The sequence below is a fragment of the Diaphorina citri genome, unplaced genomic scaffold, assembly GCF_000475195.1.
Source record: "Diaphorina citri unplaced genomic scaffold, Diaci psyllid genome assembly version 1.1 scaffold2350, whole genome shotgun sequence".
In the NCBI taxonomy this organism is placed as follows: domain Eukaryota; kingdom Metazoa; phylum Arthropoda; class Insecta; order Hemiptera; family Psyllidae; genus Diaphorina; species Diaphorina citri.
Genome location: NW_007379774.1, coordinates 19216 through 38255, shown reverse-complemented (window position 1 = coordinate 38255; position 19040 = coordinate 19216). Strand labels below are relative to the sequence as shown.

At 39.8% G+C, this 19040-nt stretch overlaps 1 protein-coding gene and 2 long non-coding RNA genes across 3 annotated transcripts; 2 read left to right on the top strand and 1 right to left on the bottom strand.

The window, feature by feature from the left end:
* Nucleotides 1-1873: 1873 nt before the first annotated feature.
* Nucleotides 1874-11614, top strand: LOC103518766 (pikachurin-like; the record flags this gene model as incomplete). Its single annotated transcript, XM_017447933.2, has 7 exons — nt 1874-2063; nt 7371-7539; nt 8429-8620; nt 8985-9213; nt 9692-9936; nt 10108-10329; nt 11170-11614. Coding segments are annotated over 7 exons (1533 nt in total), but the record flags the coding sequence as incomplete, so codon positions are not given.
* Nucleotides 11615-13017: 1403 nt separating this feature from the next.
* LOC113471370 lies at nt 13018-13591 on the bottom strand. The gene is made up of 2 exons (XR_003394098.1): nt 13373-13591; nt 13018-13123 (listed from the first exon to the last, which is right to left on the bottom strand). It is a non-coding gene; the product is annotated as an uncharacterized LOC113471370 (long non-coding RNA).
* Nucleotides 13592-16782: 3191 nt separating this feature from the next.
* Nucleotides 16783-17857, top strand: LOC113471369. The gene is made up of 2 exons (XR_003394097.1): nt 16783-16845; nt 17518-17857. It is a non-coding gene; the product is annotated as an uncharacterized LOC113471369 (long non-coding RNA).
* Nucleotides 17858-19040: the final 1183 nt, after the last annotated feature.

Below are 19040 nucleotides of genomic sequence, written 5' to 3'. Positions count from 1 at the left end.
TTCAATTCTCTTTAGACTTAGCTGTCTTTTCCTTCCAGCACCTCCATTGGCTTGTGAAATATTTCGTCACATCATCGATTGAGTCTGGTTACACAATTTTTACTTTTTTCCTGTCTTTTCCTCTTCCTTTTCAACTTGTTTTCATTTTGTTGCAAGTTTTTTTAAAATTGTTTTCGACAACTTTTGTGAACTATCGATTTGGCCTTTCCAGTTCTCCCTCTCTTTATCGTTGTCTAGTCATTCGAGTGCTTTCTATCAGCCCGGTTCCCACTATCCGTTCAGGTACTCCAGTCACAGTACGTTCGACGAACGGTCAAATTACAAGCTATTAGATGGGAGTATGATTAGAACGGCAGATGTGAATGCTCGAATTTCTTTTGTGAACTATCGATTTGGCCTTTCCAGTTCTCCCTCTCTTTATCGTTGTCTAGTCATTCGAGTGCTTTCTATCAGCCCGGTTCCTACTATCCGTTCAGGTACTCCAGTCACAGTACGTTCGACGAACGGTCAAATTATAAGCTATTAGATGGGAGTATGATTAGAACGGCAGATGTGAATGCTCGAATTCAAATTCCTGTATTGCCGTCCACTCACGCCCCTAGGTTGTCAGAACGTGTGTGTTGGAAAAAACTTCAGTCTTTAGACCGAGAGACTGGAAGTCGGGAACTTTTTCCGCCACGCACGTTCGAGCGGTCTGACAGACCTGGATTGGCGAGACAGTCAGGGTCTGAGTGGCTAGCCCAAAACTACTTTGACCGTACTTGATGACCGCTCTTCCGATCTAAAGTCCCCATTCAGTTCAAACCAGAGTCCTGGGATGGTATCCTTTTCTTGACCGGGGAGAGAGATGACCTGAACGGGGACTTTATGACGCTGCTCATCTTTGAGGGCTATGTCGAATTTAGGTAAGCTATCAAATAATAATATAGCCTTTATTTTTACATTAAAGCCCACGGCATCGGCATGAGATTAGGTAAATTAGCCAAAATTTGAAACTGGGTTTCAAATACGCTCATATTACCGTACGCCGTACCGTCCGTACGCTGATATTACCGTACGCCGTACCGTCCGTACTCTGATATTACCGTACCGTCCGTACGCTGATATCACCGTACGCCGTATCGTCCATACACTGATATTACCGTACGCTTATATTTCAGTACGCCGTACCGTCCGTACGCTGATATTACCGTACACCGTACCGTCCGTACGCTGATATTACCGTACACCGTACCGTCCGTACGCTGATATTTCCTTCATCACCCTCTATCTCCTCTCCCTATTTTCTCTTCTCAGTCTCTCGCCCTCAACTTTGTTTGCAATCTGAATTTGATCTCTCCCACAAGCACCTCATTCTCAGTCACACTCACCCACTCCTTATTTTTGTGTTGGTTGACCCCTCCTGTCTATTCCTTCAAGCACTTAGAGAGGTGGGGAAGAGGGAAGGACTTTTTCCCCTTAACTCCCTTACCTGTGTATTTCTCCTGTGTTTCTCCCTCGCTAGCTCCCTTATCTCTGTGCGATTCTCCCTACTCTCTATTTTCTCCCTCTCTGTCCCGTTTTTCCACTTTTCTCCCACTATTTCGCCCCTCAATGAAAATTCTGGTAGCCGGAAATGACCTGTGAGTAATGGCGCTGAAAAATTTATAAAATACCACGGAAACTAGGATGCCTGGGACGTTTAGACATATTGACTTCGACAAAGCATTTGACAAGGGAACAAAATAATAATATTAAAAGAAGCGAAAAAGGGTTGGTACGATGGGTTTGCGATATGTCTCAAAATTCAATAAAGGCAAGCGACGGAAAATTTTGCTGACTGGCAACAGTAAATTCACACTTTCTCTTTTTTTTTCTCCTCCTTTTTTGGCAGGGTTTGTTCTCAAGGATTACGTTCCGAGAGCCTGTGTTTGTGGGCGGTCGGGGTAACACCTCCGGATTGTCTGACAAACTGCCAACGGAGAAAGGGTTCAAAGGCTGCATCCGACATTTGGATATAAACGACCATTTGTACAACTTCAATGTGTCCCCTGGTGGTGATAGCTTGAAAGGCATTGACGTGGGTAAGTACGGTTGGAGTGGGGGTCTCCTCGTACTACTTCACAGATTGTTTATTTTTTCTCTTGTTGCGTGTTTCTTTAGATGACAAAACCTTTTACAGCAACAGTATAAATAAGGTGCTAGTATTTTGCTATGTACTCGTGTTTTTGCGTCCCACCTAGCCCTTCTTAGGCCAGCCACTCACTATCAGGTGTCAAGTATTCCTGATCAGGTGTACGTCTCAGTTCTTCCTGACAGTGAGTGCTGAGTGGCTGGCCTGAGATGAAAAAGTCGTCTATTTTGCTTTGTACTAGTGTTTGTGCATCCCACAATAGTGTTTCAGTGCCGTTTTTATTTCGTAACAATGAAACAACTGCTACATTACTTGTCATGTTGTACAAGAAACTATTTTGCAATGTCTCTCACGTTTTCAACTTTTCACAAGTTTTCAGCTCTGAACAATGTTTTCCCCCAAATGATCACACTTTTCTTCTACTATTTATTGACACGCTGTCAGTCTCCTCCTTCGTTTCTTTCTATCAGTCTTCTCCTTTGTGTGAAAAATTTTCCCTTTATATCAGTCATTGGACAAACCGTTCTTGAGATATTTTGTATACCACCTTTTCCCATTTAAACCTGTAGTACACACATACGTACGTACATAACGTACATACGTACACACGTACATACGTACATACGTACATACGTACACACGTACATACGTACACACGTACATACGTACATACATACGTACAGACCATGGGCTAAAAATCACTTTTTTGACATCAGGGGATCCCAAAACGGATATTTCCAACCATTTCCCGATTTTGAAAATTTGGACCGATTGCAATACTTTCATTACTAGTATAGCTCCGCTAAACTGTAGTAATAGAAAGTAAAAAATCTGGTGTGAACATCACACGACTTTCTATTACATTTGCAGAATACGTAAGTATTTGAAAAGAAATAGAAAATAAAAAAATGTAATAAAAGGGAAATTTGTTGACACAGGGGAGTATCGAACCCGCAACTTCTCAAATGTAAGTCAGAGAGTGCTAAAAGTAGCACCATTCGATTCCCCGTGAAAAATCACATGGGATCAACTATTCACTTGCTTATTTGGTAACGGTTCACAAATAAAAGAGAAATTTGTTGACACAGGGGAGTATCGAACCCACAACTTCTCAACTGTAAGTCAGAGAGTGCTAAAAGTAGCACCATTCGATTCCAAAAGATTACTTGAGATATTAGTTCTTCATTCGACTTTACTTTCTTTTCGCAGATATCAAGGCTTGGGGGAACAATACCTTTCCCTGTTGGACCTCACAATCGTCTTCAAGGCTATCGAACCCAATGGTATCCTCCTGTACAATGGACATAGGGCTGATGGCGTAGGTGACTTTATTGCTCTCTATCTGAACGACCGTTATGTGGACTTCACTTTCGATTTGGGCACGGGGGCTGCCACTCTTAGGTAAGGTGATCAAAGGTTTGTTGTATGTCTAGTAAATAAAGAAGTTGTGAAATTTTCAGAGGAATAATTGGTTTGAATATTGAATGGTACATATTGACCCAGGCAATAATTTCGCCCTTTATTTGTAATTTCTTGTACCTATTTGTGTACATTGAATTATAACCAATAAAGAGTCTAAATTGGTCAAATTTCGTGTAAACTAGTACAGGTAGGTACTTATCATTTTCCATAATAAAATACATGAAATAATTCCGTTCAATAGTAATTATCTAATTATTTCGTGTGTCCCAGGAGCTCGAACCCTATCTCGTTAGGCGAGTGGCGCAAATTACGTCTGACCAGGACCGGACGTCATGCCTATCTGCAAGTAGACCGGTTTCCCTCCTCGCAAATCCTGTCACCCGGGCCTTTCACCCAGCTATCTCTATCTCTGAGCCTATACCTCGGCGGAGTTCCTGACTACAACATCGTGTCGCCGAAAGTCAAAATCAAATCCTCGTTCATTGGGAAGTAGACCGGTTTCCCTCCTCGCAAATCCTGTCACCCGGGCCTTTCACCCAGCTATCTCTATCTCTGAGCCTATACCTCGGCGGAGTCCCTGACTACAACATCGTGTCGCCGAAAGTCAAAATCAAATCCTCGTTCATTGGATGTATTCAGAAGGTAAGAAAGGGAATTTGTTATTTTCTTTACTTTCACGCTAAGACCAGCCACTCACTATCAGGTACACCTGATCAGGTCCACCTGTCAGGTCTACCTGATGAGTTCACATACTATAAGATGGACCTGACAGGCGGACCTGTTCAGGCGTACCTTTCAGGTCTGCCTGTTAGTGAGTGGCCGTGGCCGGCTTAAGCATCAAGGTCATGTATGAAACATTTAAAACTGATAAATATTTTAATTGTCTATTTTCTAACAATTTATTATTTGATACATAACAGAATTTCTATGTAAATTCAAGATAAATCTCAGCTCGCGAGTAACAACCAGCTTTTAATAAAACTGATTAAGTTCAAATTAATCATTTTATTTAAATCCAAGCATGGTAAGGTTATGGTAGATAATATGTAGGTACCTACTACTGCGATTAGGTACCAGATTTAGGTAAACTGCTAAACCCGATAATACATAACAGAATTTCTATGTAAATTCAAGATAAATCTCAGCTCGCGAGTAACAACCAGCTTTTAATAAAACTGATTAAGTTCAAATCATTTTATTTAAATCCAAGCATGGTAAAGTTATGGTAGATAATATGTAGGTATCTACTACTGCGAGTAGGTACCAGATTTAGGTAAACTGCTAAACCCGATGGATAGAAAAATGTGAGTTTCTCGAAACATATCAATATTACCAATGTTTACTCAGACGTAAATATATCAAAAAAATAAACCCGATGGATAGAAAAATGTGAGTTTCTCGAAACATATCAATATTACCAATGTTTACTCAGACGTAAATATATCAAAAAAATATTTAGACCGAGAGACTGGAAGTCGGGAACTTTTTCCGCCACGCACGTTCGAGCGGTCTGACAGACCTGGATTGGCGAGACAGTCAGGGCCTGAGTGGCTAGCCCAAAACTACTTTGACCGTACTTGATGGAGCGTGATTAGGGGTTAGTAAAAGAAGTCCTAGGCTTAGAACTAACTAGTGTATAGTAAATGAGATTAGTCATCAGTTGGGTGATTCTTCAGTTGTTATTTTATTTTCGATCCTAATAAAGTTCAAATACAAATCCCTGTTCCAGGTTTGACTGTGGTTCGGGAATAGGAATGGTGAAATCGGACAATCAAGTGATTCTGGACGACTGGAATACGGTGCGAGTATTTCGACACAGGTGGGATGCCTGGATACAACTCAACGATGGCAACAAAATCAAAGGCCGATCAAAGGTAAAATGCAAATATTGATGAGTTATTTTTTTATTTTTTTATTTTTTTTTTTTTTTAAAGATGAGTGTTTCACCGCCGTTTTTATTTCGTAGCTATGAAACAACTGCTACAACTAGAACTTAGAACTTATTAGCTACGCGAGACACGCGGTCTAGAAAGTCTCAGGTCTCGTGATGAAACAACTTGGAATCAGGCCCGGATTTAAGACTCCAATCGGGGGTCAGGCCCAGCTTCAGAGTGCACTTTAAAAGAATTTAATATAGAAATAATATTTTCAACATGTTTATTTTGTTCAGGTCAAAAGATTAACCATAATGTTCTGTGTCACTCAACATCACTCAAATGTAAAAACATACAATCATGTACGTACGTATATGTAAAATTGTAACTTTAGGATGTCCACTAAATATTCCTTAACAAAAGGTCTACTTACTATTCCTGTTATAAGTAAGAAGAAAATCAAATTTTATTATTTTCGAAAAACATATATGATCATGTTCAAAGATCATATATGAGAGGGTTACGGGAATTGAATGTTAGGGATATGGAATAGGGACGACTTTAAAATCAATCAACTCATAATTATTTACAACCGGTTCATCAAATAACCAATAGCTGTCCATTTACTTCCACAAATGCGATGAAGAACTCAACGGAAGCCCATCGTTGTAACTCTACGTTATCTTATCAATCGTGTTTTCTCTTTGAGACCACTTCTGATCTTGCACTCCGGATCTTCAGGGAATTGAATCTCCGGATCTTCAGCCTCATATTGATATAATGTTGTTCCATTTTTGGACATTTTTCATGCATCTCTGGATGGGAAGAAGCAAAAAGTGTGTCATTCACGGAGGCTGCAAATATGTAGATCCCTGAGGTTAGGGCTTTTTTAAAAAACGTTGAACCTCTCAACATGTTCCGTAACGTTACCAAAACGATGAACTTCCGTTGAGTTCTCAAACTCGTCCACACTAACAAATTCACCAATCCACACCTCGTTTGGAAAGGTGTGTCCACACTACTCGTACATTCAACTGAGGTCGATCAACACCGACTGGAACCATTTCAAACTAGATTAAAGGATTGTGGTGGGGGGAAAATAGTTTACACACTGAGAAAAAATTGAATGATAGGATGCCACAAGAGAACTCTATTATTGGTTTTTTAACCCTGATTTGGGGTGTTGGAATTCTATAAGATTAATGTCAAGTTTCCCGATATAGGGTTCAATATTAGAGTTCCGGAACCCAGTCACCCGATTGGGCTTCCGGCACTCTAGTTTTTTACTTTCTTCTTAATGTAGTATTTCAGGCGATGTCGATCGACCAAAGTGTGGACTCTGCTTCTTAGTTCCTCATTGCCCAACACCATCATTTCACATAACTAACCTCACACAGAGTCAAAAACCTCTCTCTCGGATATCAGACAGAAAATGTCCCTTCTTAGCACGAGAGACAATTGATTAGACAATTTGCCCATTTGTTTTCTAGTTACAGTAGAAGCGTTAATACTTATCCCGGCTGAGTGGGCCCAACTAATTGGATTTTCGACATCTCGTAAACAAAAAGGTACTACTTCACTTCCCAAAGCCATAGCCACAAACCCCAAACAGCCCCCCCCCCCCCTCCCCCCCCACCGGGGGCAATTCCTGATCAGGTGTACGTCTCAGTTCTTCCTGACAGGGAGTGGCTGGCCTGAGATGACAAACCTTTTACATCAACAGTATAAATAAGGAGCTAGTATTTTGCTTTGTACTAGTGTTTGTGCATCCCACAATAGTGTTTCAGTGCCGTTTTTATTTCGTAACAATGAAACAACTGCTACATTAGTGCCGTAGTATGTCCCTCATCAGATGGGCGAGAAGAGACACAATACTTCCCATTTAGGTGCTGGGTCAACACAAGAACACCAGAAAGTAACCCGTTGAGAAAATTCTCTCTAAAGTTGACTCCATTTTTCAGAGGAATGTCTGGAAGACAAGTGCAACAAAACACCATGTGAGCATGGGGGTAAATGTATCACTACTCCGGGATCATCCTACTGTCTGTGTCCATTGGGTTTCACTGGGGATCTCTGTCAGACCCGGCTTGACCTGCAAGTGCCTCAGTTCAATGGATCTAGCTACTTGCGGTAAGTCAGCAGTTGTTATCCATCGTTAACGCGGTAGTAAGCTTATCGACCTGGCATATTAAATACCCTACTTCCCCAACGCAGGAGACTTCCCCAACGCTCCAATCCACCGGACCCCGTACCAATGTAATTTTTTGTGGCAAATCAGGAATCATAAATTCTCATCATGCTCAGAGTCAGAGACTAATTTTGAACAGCCTACAAGCATTCTTAGAGGTAACATACCATGTTACCTACCTCTATGAATGAAAGAAAAGACATGAAATAATTAGGAGGTAGAGAAGAAATAGAGACTGGGGATGAAAAAGGGGTAGTTATTATTGGGCGTGTTTGAAAGTAGAGAGGAGAGGGAGGGAGGGAGAGAGAGAGAGAGGGAGGAGAGAGATAGAGATAATGTATATATATATAAAGAAGTGCCTCAGTTCAATGGATCTAGCTACTTGCGGTAAGTCAGCAGTTGTTATCCATCGTTAACGCGGTAGTAAGCTTATCGACCTGGTATATTAAATACGCTAAAAGGGTGAGTCAGGAGACTTCCCCAACGCTCCAATCTATCGGACCCCGTACCAATGTAATTTTTTGTGGCAAATCAGGAATCATAAATTCTCATCATGCTCAGAGACTAATTTTGAACAGCCTACAAGCATTCTTAGATAGAGGTAACATACCATGTTACCTCTAAGAATGAAAGAAAAGACATAAAATAATTAGGAGGTAGAGAAGAAATAGAGACTGGGGATGAAAAAGGGGTAGTTATTATTGGGAGTGTTAGAAAGTAGAGAGGAGAGGGAGAGAGAGAGATAGAGGGAGAGAGATAATGTATATATATATATAAAAAAAGATTACTTGAGATATTAGTTCTTCATTCGACTTTACTTTCTTTTCGCAGATATCAAGGCTTGGGGGAACAATACCTTTCCCTGTTGGACCTCACAATCGTCTTCAAGGCTATCGAACCCAATGGTATCCTCCTGTACAATGGACATAGGGCTGATGGCGTAGGTGACTTTATTGCTCTCTATCTGAACGACCGTTATGTGGACTTCACTTTCGATTTGGGCACGGGGGCTGCCACTCTTAGGTAAGGTGATCAAAGGTTTGTTGTATGTCTAGTAAATAAAGAAGTTGTGAAATTTTCAGAGGAATAATTGGTATTGAATGGTACATATTGACCCAGGCAATAATTTCGCCCTTTATTTGTAATTTCTTGTATTTGTGTACATTGAATTATAACCAATAAAGAGTCTAAATTGGTCAAATTTCGTGTAAACTTCGTGAAACAGGCCTCGGAACTTGTAGAATATAGGTAATTGTCAATAATAAGTATGTATGTCGGTTCTCCCAGAAGGTTCTGTAGTACAGGTAGGTACTTATCATTTTCCATAATAAAATACATGAAATAATTCAGTTCAATAGTAATTATGTAATTATTTCGTGTCTCCCAGGAGTTCGAACCCTATCTCGTTAGGCGAGTGGCACAAGTTACGTCTGACCAGGACCGGACGTCATGCCTATCTGCAAGTAGACCGGTTTCCCTCCTCGCAAATCCTGTCACCCGGGCCTTTCACCCAGCTATCTCTATCTCTGAGCCTATACCTCGGCGGAGTCCCTGACTACAACATCGTGTCGCCGAAAGTCAAAATCAAATCCTCGTTCATTGGGTGTATTCAGAAGGTAAGAAAGGGAATTTGTTATTTTCTTTACTTTCACGCTAAGACCAGCCACTCACTATCAGGTACACCTGATCAGGTCCACCTGTCAGGTCTACCTGATGAGTTCACATACTATAAGATGGACCTGACAGGCGGACCTGTTCAGGCGTACCTTTCAGGTCTACCTGTTAGTGAGTGGCCGTGGCCGGCTTAAGCGTCAAGGTCGTGTATGAAACATTTAAAACTGATAAATATTTTAATTGTCTATTTTCTAACAATTTATTATTTGAGGTTTTTCTCAATTGTGAAATAAAATTGCCATTTGAAATCGAGCAATGTTTCTTGCGGTCTACAATACACTGGTTTATCTCACTCTCGCGGCACTGGGAGGCCTTGGGCACAGAGTTCCCTAATTGTAGTAATATTCTAACAATATCTGCCTGTAATTTTGAGCTCAAAGTATCTATATCACTCATTTGATTTAATTTTTCTCCCCCTAGGTTCTGATTAACAATCACGAACTCAACATCTTGGGAGAGGCCATCCAGGGAGTGAACGTGGTGAATTGCGCACATCCGTGTATCACCCAACCTTGCGGCTCCGGTAGTTGCGTACCCCTGTACGACGGCTACAAGTGCGTATGTACGCAATCCTGTAAGGAGAGTCACCTCACGGAAGTCATGTGCGCTTCGTTCGATCATGGAGCTTCGTTCTTGCACTACTTGGACCCGGAGATTATTCACAGGTAATTCCTGGACTCAGTATTTTCTCACCTCAAACGTGTTCTGAAATACGTCTTCATTTCAACTCTATTTTATTATTATGTTAAGGCGGTCTCTTCTTGCTCCCTTGTGTGCCGCGTCCATTTTAGTTCAGGACTATTGCACTACAAATTTCAACTCCATGTTGATTTCAGAATCACGGGCTACGAGTTCAACATCGACATGCGGATCAAGACCTCCTCCAGTTCTGGTCTGATCTTATGGACCGGATCTTCCCAGTCCAAAGATTTCCTCGCTCTTGGGATTCACAATGGCTATGCGCACGTCATGTACAATTTGGGCAACGGGGAAGTCCTGCTCGAGAATAACCAGACGAAAATCAACAACGGCGTTTGGCACAGACTTACAGTTCACAGGTAAGTTTTTTTGCGTATGTGTTAATTTGTGTTTTCTTTTCAGAAATTTCATGGTGGTAATGGTGGGGAATAGGGAAATGGAACATTGACCGTCAGTGTTCCATTTCCCCATTCCCCATTATTGCCACCTTGAATTTCCAAAAAAAAAAAAATAATAATAATAATAAATAAACCATTACTAGCATGGGTCGTCACATACTAGATCTAACAAGTCTAGCAAGATCGAATTCAAATGCCTTTCGATACAGAGGCTACATAGGTAAGATACATTTTTTTAATCAACAGGATTTGCTGTTAGGTAGGTAGCATATTCCCAGTTTTACGATAGATTACTAGATAAACTACTAATACTACTATGATTATATTGTGTGATTTCTACGAATGAGAATTTATGCATAATAATGAGCTGGACAACGTATTTGCTAGGTCAATGTCATGATGTCATGAATAATGTGGGGAAAACAATATAAATGCTTAGAACAGGTAGTAACCTTTTGACCTAAGTGAAAACAAAATGATCATTCGCTAGTGACCTAGACACTATCTAATCGACCGAACGATAGCGAGGTCTACGTTTTAACTCACCAGTTTTGCATTTGGTTTGGATAGACACTATCTAATCGACCGAACGATAGCGAGGTCTACGTTTTAACTCACCAGTTTTGCATTTGGTTTGGATAGACACTATCTAATCGACCGAACGATAGCGAGGTCTACGTTTTAACTCACCAGTTTTGCATTTGGTTTGGATGTTTGTTTGTTTGTTTGTTACTCTATACCTCGTCAGAACTACCCAAACGTCCATCTTTCAGCACTAAGTTTCTCCGTTTCTATTTCTAGGACGGGTAAGCAATGCTTAATACGAATCGACACCGACTATTCAATGCAATCAATCTCGGGCGGTAAGTTCGAACAGTTGAACACAGACAGTGGACTTTACGTGGGAGGTGTCGAGGACATTGAAGAACTGACGAGGTCCAAATATCATCACAGCTTCAAGGGCTGGATATCGAACCTTATCCTCAGCAATGACTATCAGGTGAAACTCCCCCTGAGTAGAAGCCAGGGATCAAGTTGTCAACTCACGTGTGAAACACTCAATACAGGCCAGGTAACATGTTTCTAATAGTGGCGCCCTTACATAGGAATTTCAAATCTATGTTCATACCCCGACTTCCCACCGTTCCCTGAAATATCCTGTGTTTCATATCTGGAATCTTTCCTGAAATCAGTCGGATTGCTTTGTTCTCTAAGGCTGCAATTCAATCGGGTAAGTGTGGTTCCGGGGATCAAGTTGTCAACTCACGTGTGAAACACTCAATACAGGCCAGGTAACATGTTTCTAATAGTGGCGCCCTTACATAGGAATTTCAAAATCTATGTTCATACCCCAACTTCCCACCATTCCCTGAAATATCCTGTGTTTCATATCTGGAATATTTCCTGATTCACATGCCTCTCCTGATTCAAATCAGTCGGATTGCTTTGTTCTCTAAGGCTGCAATTCAATCGGGTTAGTGTGGTTCCGGACATTAGAGGATAATTATGTGCGATTCCATATGAATAGTTTCTCTAGATCTCCGTTAGGGGCAGTGTACACTGATGAAATGTGTTTATTTGGTGTAAGCTTCGCTCTTTGTGACTGATTGAGATTTTGCATCCTGTTCCTTCTAACATTTAACCTATTTGGTTCCTATATCTGAAAGTACTACGTTCTTTAAAACTCAACTACTATTAGTTCTTGGGTATATTTTGTGCACTGACTTTTAAATACAACCCCTGAGCAAAATAGTACTTTGGATATATCCCATATGAAATAGTATGCCTATATCTAGGATTAGTTAGGATAACCCTCAGAATTCTCTATGGAGAGGAACTTGATAGGATATATCCCATATGAAATAGTATGCCTATATCTAGGATTAGTTAGGATAACCCTCAGAATTCTCTATGGAGAGGAACTTGATATACCACTTTTAAATACAACCCCTGAGCAAAATAGTACTTTGGATATATCCCATATGAAATAGTATGCCTATATCTAGGATTAGTTAGGATAATCCTCAGAATTCTCTATGGGGAGGAACTTGATATACATGTCAAAAAATCAAATTCCATTTAAATTCAATTAAAATAGTCAATTTTTCCTGGCTTTCCTAACACTTTGCTGCTGTAAATTATTTATAATTAAATTTGGATTGCGGTGTTTTAACAATTTCTTCCACCAAGATCCAAGACATTTCTGTAAAAAGCCTCCTTCTCTTTCTGTCTTAGTTAGATTTGTCAATTAGCCTGTTTTAAAGTAGAATCTTCTTATTTCATGCACATGGGACACTCTGTATATCCTGTTAATGAATTCTCCCATTTTCTGTAAAAAGCCTCCTTCTCTTTCTGTCTTAGTTAGATTTGTCAATTAGCCTGTTTTAAAGTAGAATCTTCTTATTTCATGCACAGAGTGTCCCCAATAAAGTGGGACACTCTGTATATCCTGTTAATGAATTCTCCGAAAAGCATAAAGTAGAACAAAATAAACCGATCAACCAATAAAGCCTTTGTAACACCATCATCTATTGAATATCCAAATAACATCAATTCAATTTTGCATCAAGTTTTCGTTCGTTGTCCCTCAAATTAATTTTCTCCTATTCATTTTGAATCAAGAATAGGTATGATTATCTCCTGTTCCATTCATTAAAAATAAATAGAAAAATTCTTTCAGATCCAACCTAGACCATACCCTACAACCAAACTGTATGTGGCATAAATATAAATGAAAAATTTCCTTTGTCAAAACCTTTCACCAGATTCAACTTGCATACCTACTTGTCATTATAACATCAATTCAATTTTGCATCAAGTTTTCGTTCGTTGTCCCTCAAATTAATTTTCTCCTATTCATTTTGAATCAAGAATAGGTATAATTATCTCCTGTTCCATTCATTAAAAATAAATAGAAAAATTCTTTCAGATCCAACCTAGACCATATCCTACATCCAAACTGTATGTGGCATAGATATAAATGAAAATTTTCCTTTGTCAAAACCTTTCACCAGATTCCACCTGCATTCTTGTCATGTTGTACAAGAAACTATTTTGCAATGTCTCTCACGTTTTCAACTTTTCACAAGTTTTCAGCTCTGAACAATGTTTTCCCCAAATGATCTCACTTTTCTTCTACTATTTATTGACACGCTGTCAGTCTCCTCCTTCGTTTCTCTCTATCAGTCTTCTCCTTTGTGTGAAAAATTTTCCCTTTAAATCAGTCATTTAAATGACAAAACCTTTTACAGCAACAGTATAAATAAGGTGCTAGTATTTTGCTATGTACTCGTGTTTGTGCGTCCCACCTAGCCCTTCTTAGGCCAGCCACTCACTATCAGGTGTCAGGTATTCCTGATCAGGTGTACGTCTCAGTTCTTCCTGACAGTGAGTGGCTGGCCTGAGATGACAAACCTTTTACATCAACAGTATAAATAAGGAGCTAGTATTTTGCTTTGTACTAGTGTTTGTGCATCCCACAATAGTGTTTCAGTGCCGTTTTTATTTCGTAACAATGAAACAACTGCTACATTAGACGCGTGTCGTCTGTGCCGTAGTATGTCCCTCATCAGATGGGCGAGAAGAGACACAAAACTTCCCATTTAGGTGCTGGGTCAACACAAGAACACCAGAAAGTAACCCGTTGAGAAAATTCTCTCTAAAGTTGCCCCCATTTTTCAGAGGAATGTCTGGAAGACAAGTGCAACAAAACACCATGTGAGCATGGGGGTAAATGTATCACTACTCCGGGATCATCCTACTGTCTGTGTCCATTGGGTTTCACTGGGGATCTCTGTCAGACTGATTTAAAGGGAAAATTTTTCACACAAAGGAGAAGACTGATAGAGAGAAACGAAGGAGGAGACTGACAGCGTGTCAATAAATAGTAGAAGAAAAGTGAGATCATTTGGGGAAAACATTGTTCAGAGCTGAAAACTTGTGAAAAGTTGAAAACGTGAGAGACATTGCAAAATAGTTTCTTGTACAACATGACAAGAATGCAGGTGGAATCTGGTGAAAGGTTTTGACAAAGGAAAATTTTCATTTATATCTATGCCACATACAGTTTGGATGTAGGATATGGTCTAGGTTGGATCTGAAAGAATTTTTCTATTTATTTTTAATGAATGGAACAGGAGATAATTATACCTATTCTTGATTCAAAATGAATAGGAGAAAATTAATTTGAGGGACAACGAACGAAAACTTGATGCAAAATTGAATTGATGTTATTTGGATATTCAATAGATGATGGTGTTACAAAGGCTTTATTGGTTGATCGGTTTATTTTGTTCTACTTTATGCTTATGGGAGAATTCATTAACAGGATATACAGAGTGTCCCATGTGCATGAAATAAGAAGATTCTACTTTAAAACAGGCTAATTGACAAATCTAACTAAGACAGAAAGAGAAGGAGGCTTTTTACAGAAATGTCTTGGATCTTGGTGGAAGAAATTGTTAAAACACCGCAATCCAAATTTAATTATAAATAATTTACAGCAGCAAAGTGTTAGGAAAGCCAGGAAAAATTGACTATTTTAATTGATTTCAAATGGAATTTGATTTTCTGACATGTATATCAAGTTCCTCTCCATAGAGAATTCTGAGGGTTATCCTAACTAATCCTAGATATAGGCATACTATTTCATATGGGATATATCCAAAGTACTATTTTGCTCAGGGGTTGTATTTAAAAGTCAGTGCACAAAATATACCCAAGAACTAATAGTAGTTGAGTTTTAAAGAACGTAGTACTTTCAGATATAGGAACCAAATAGGTTAAATGTTAGAAGGAACAGGATGCAAAATCTCAATCAGTCACAAAGAGCGAAGCTTACACCAAATAAACACATTTCATCAGTGTACACTGCCCCTAACGGAGATCTAGAGAAACTATTCATATGGAATCGCACATAATTATCCTCTAATGTCCGGAACCACACTAACCCGATTGAATTGCAGCCTTAGAGAACAAAGCAATCCGACTGATTTGAATCAGGAGAGGCATGTGAATCAGGAAATATTCCAGATATGAAACACAGGATATTTCAGGGAATGGTGGGAAGTTGGGGTATGAACATAGATTTTGAAATTCCTATGTAAGGGCGCCACTATTAGAAACATGTTACCTGGCCTGTATTGAGTGTTTCACACGTGAGTTGACAACTTGATCCCTGGCTTCTACTCAGGGGGAGTTTCACCTGATAGTCATTGCTGAGGATAAGGTTCGATATCCAGCCCTTGAAGCTGTGATGATATTTGGACCTCGTCAGTTCTTCAATGTCCTCGACACCTCCCACGTAAAGTCCACTGTCTGTGTTCAACTGTTCGAACTTACCGCCCGAGATTGATTGCATTGAATAGTCGGTGTCGATTCGTATTAAGCATTGCTTACCCGTCCTAGAAATAGAAACGGAGAAACTTAGTGCTGAAAGATGGACGTTTGGGTAGTTCTGACGAGGTATAGAGTAACAAACAAACAAACATCCAAACCAAATGCAAAACTGGTGAGTTAAAACGTAGACCTCGCTATCGTTCGGTCGATTAGATAGTGTCTAGGTCACTAGCGAATGATCATTTTGTTTTCACTTAGGTCAAAAGGTTACTACCAGTTCTAAGCATTTATATTGTTTTCCCCACATTATTCATGACATCATGACATTGACCTAGCAAATACGTTGTCCAGCTCATTATTATGCATAAATCCTCATTCGTAGAAATCACATAATATAATCATAGTACTTAGTTTATCTAGTAATCTAACGTAAAACCAAAAACTGGTAATATACTACCTACCTAACAGCAAATCCTGTTGATCATAACAATGTAGCCTGTCTCTAACTTACCTAAGTAGAATGTAGAAAAGGGCATTTGAAATTTGAATTTGAAATTGCGACGACCCATGCTAGTAATGTCTTATGTTTCTTCCGGAAATTCAAGGTGGTAATGGTGGGGAATAGGGAAATGGAACACTGAAAATCAATTGTCCATTTCCCTAATCCTTACCATTACCACCATGAAATTTCTGAAAAGAAAACACATATTAACACGCAAAAAAACTTACCTGTGAACTGTAAGTCTGTGCCAAACGCCGTTGTTGATTTTCGTCTGGTTATTCTCGAGCAGGACTTCCCCGTTGCCCAAATTGTACATGACGTGCGCATAGCCATTGTGAATCCCAAGAGCGAGGAAATCTTTGGACTGGGAAGATCCGGTCCATAAGATCAGACCAGAACTGGAGGAGGTCTTGATCCGCATGTCGATGTTGAACTCGTAGCCCGTGATTCTGAAATCAACATGGAGTTGAAATTTGTAGTGCAATAGTCCTAAACTAAAATGGACGCGGCACACAAGGGAGCAAGAAGAGACCGCCTTAACATAATAATAAAATAGAGTTGAAATGAAGACGTATTTCAGAACACTAGTCACTTCAGAACACTCTTCATTGAACATCAGCATTCAGGATCAATATAAGGTATGTAGTTAACTTGAATATGATATAGTGTATTCGCGAAACTTATTGGTTGTCTAGCTGAAAATTTAGTTCGCTGCCCGAGAATCAATAAGCATTTAACTATGTTCTTATAAAATTCTAAAATTTTATACGTGCCCTTTGCACACTAGAAAATTAGACTTACTTTGTCATGGACACTCGTTGCTTGGAGTTGAAAGCCCAGAAGAGGTTAGGTAGTAGAACAGCCGCGGGAGACACTAAAAGTCCACAGAAAAAAGACGGAAGAACACGCGAAGACCGTCTTTTTTCTGTGAACTTTTAGTGTCTCCCGCGGCTGTTCTACTACCTAACCTGTACTGGGCTTTCAACTTCAAGCAACGAGTGTCCATGATAAAGTAAGTCTAATTAATGTAACGACCGTTGCAAAGAACTCTCAAGAATACGTAACATTAGGAAATAGGCTTTCAACTTCAAGCAACGAGTGTCCATGATAAAGTAAGTCTAATTAATGTAACGACCGTTGCAATGAACTCTCAAGAATACGTAACATTAGGAAATAATGTTTCATTTTAAATTAAACGTGGCATGTAACTATTGATAAAGCTATTATCTGGCAACCGAAACTTTGGGGAGCTCATCAATAAATTTTATTGATTGTTTCTCTCACCAACTCATCTTTATCAAATGTTGCAGATGTTCAAAACCATATCAGCTATCCGAGTGACCGACAAGCATACCCCATTGCAGATCTCATCAGACAAAGAAGTAGTCAGCTTTGTCAATGATAATGTCGCTTATACATGGTGGTAAGACGTCTATGTCCAGACTAGGAGATTGTTCAAAGTCCATGACGACACATCAATCCAGATACTTTAGCTCACTGGTTCGATTCTGCGTCGTGCCGGAAAAAGTAATCCGATTTGGATAAAAGTGATGTAAAAATCTTTTGAAATTCATATTGGGTACCAGATAATTAACCATTTGGCTGCGGTCTCTCAGCAATTCAGCTCAGAAAAGAGCGAAGTTTCAGGCATTTTCAGCGTCACTAAGTTGAATTTTACGGAGGTAATTTAATTTTGACGATCATTTAATGATGTTGAACTCGTAGCCCGTGATTCTGAAATCAACATGGAGTTGAAATTTGTAGTGCAATAGTCCTAAACTAAAATGGACGCGGCACGCAAGGGAGCAAGAAGAGACCGCCTTAACATAATAATAAAATAGAATTGAAATGAAGACGTATTTCAGAACATGTTTGAGGTGAGAAAATACTGAGTCCAGGAATTACCTGTGAATAATCTCCGGGTCCAAGTAGTGCAAGAACGAAGCTCCATGATCGAACGAAGCGCACATGACTTCCGTGAGGTGACTCTCCTTACAGGATTGCGTACATACGCACTTGTAGCCGTCGTACAGGGGTACGCAACTACCGGAGCCGCAAGGTTGGGTGATACACGGATGTGCGCAATTCACCACGTTCACTCCCTGGATGGCCTCTCCCAAGATGTTGAGTTCGTGATTGTTAATCAGAACCTAGGGGGAGAAAAATTAAATCAAATGAGTGATATTCAGAACACGTTTGAGGTGAGAAAATACTGAGTCCAGGAATTACCTGTGAATAATCTCCGGGTCCAAGTAGTGCAAGAACGAAGCTCCATGATCGAACGAAGCGCACATGACTTCCGTGAGGTGACTCTCCTTACAGGATTGCGTACATACGCACTTGTAGCCGTCGTACAGGGGTACGCAACTACCGGAGCCGCAAGGTTGGGTGATACACGGATGTGCGCAATTCACCACGTTCACTCCCTGGATGGCCTCTCCCAAGATGTTGAGTTCGTGATTGTTAATCAGAACCTAGGGGGAGAAAAATTAAATCAAATGAGTGATATACTTAGATACTTTGAGCTCAAAATTACAGGCAGATATTGTTAGAATATTACTACAATTAGGGAACTCTGTGCCCAAGGCCTCCCAGTGCCGCGGGAGTGAGATAAACCAGTGTATTGTAGACCGCAAGAAACTTATTGCTCGATTTCAAATCGCAATTTTATTTCACAATTGAGAAAAACCTCAAATAATAAATTGTAAGAAAATAGACAATTAAAATATTTATCAGTTTTAAATGTTTCATAGATACTTTGAGCTCAAAATTACAGGCAGATATTGTTAGAATATTACTACAATTAGGGAACTCTGTGCCCAAGGCCTCCCAG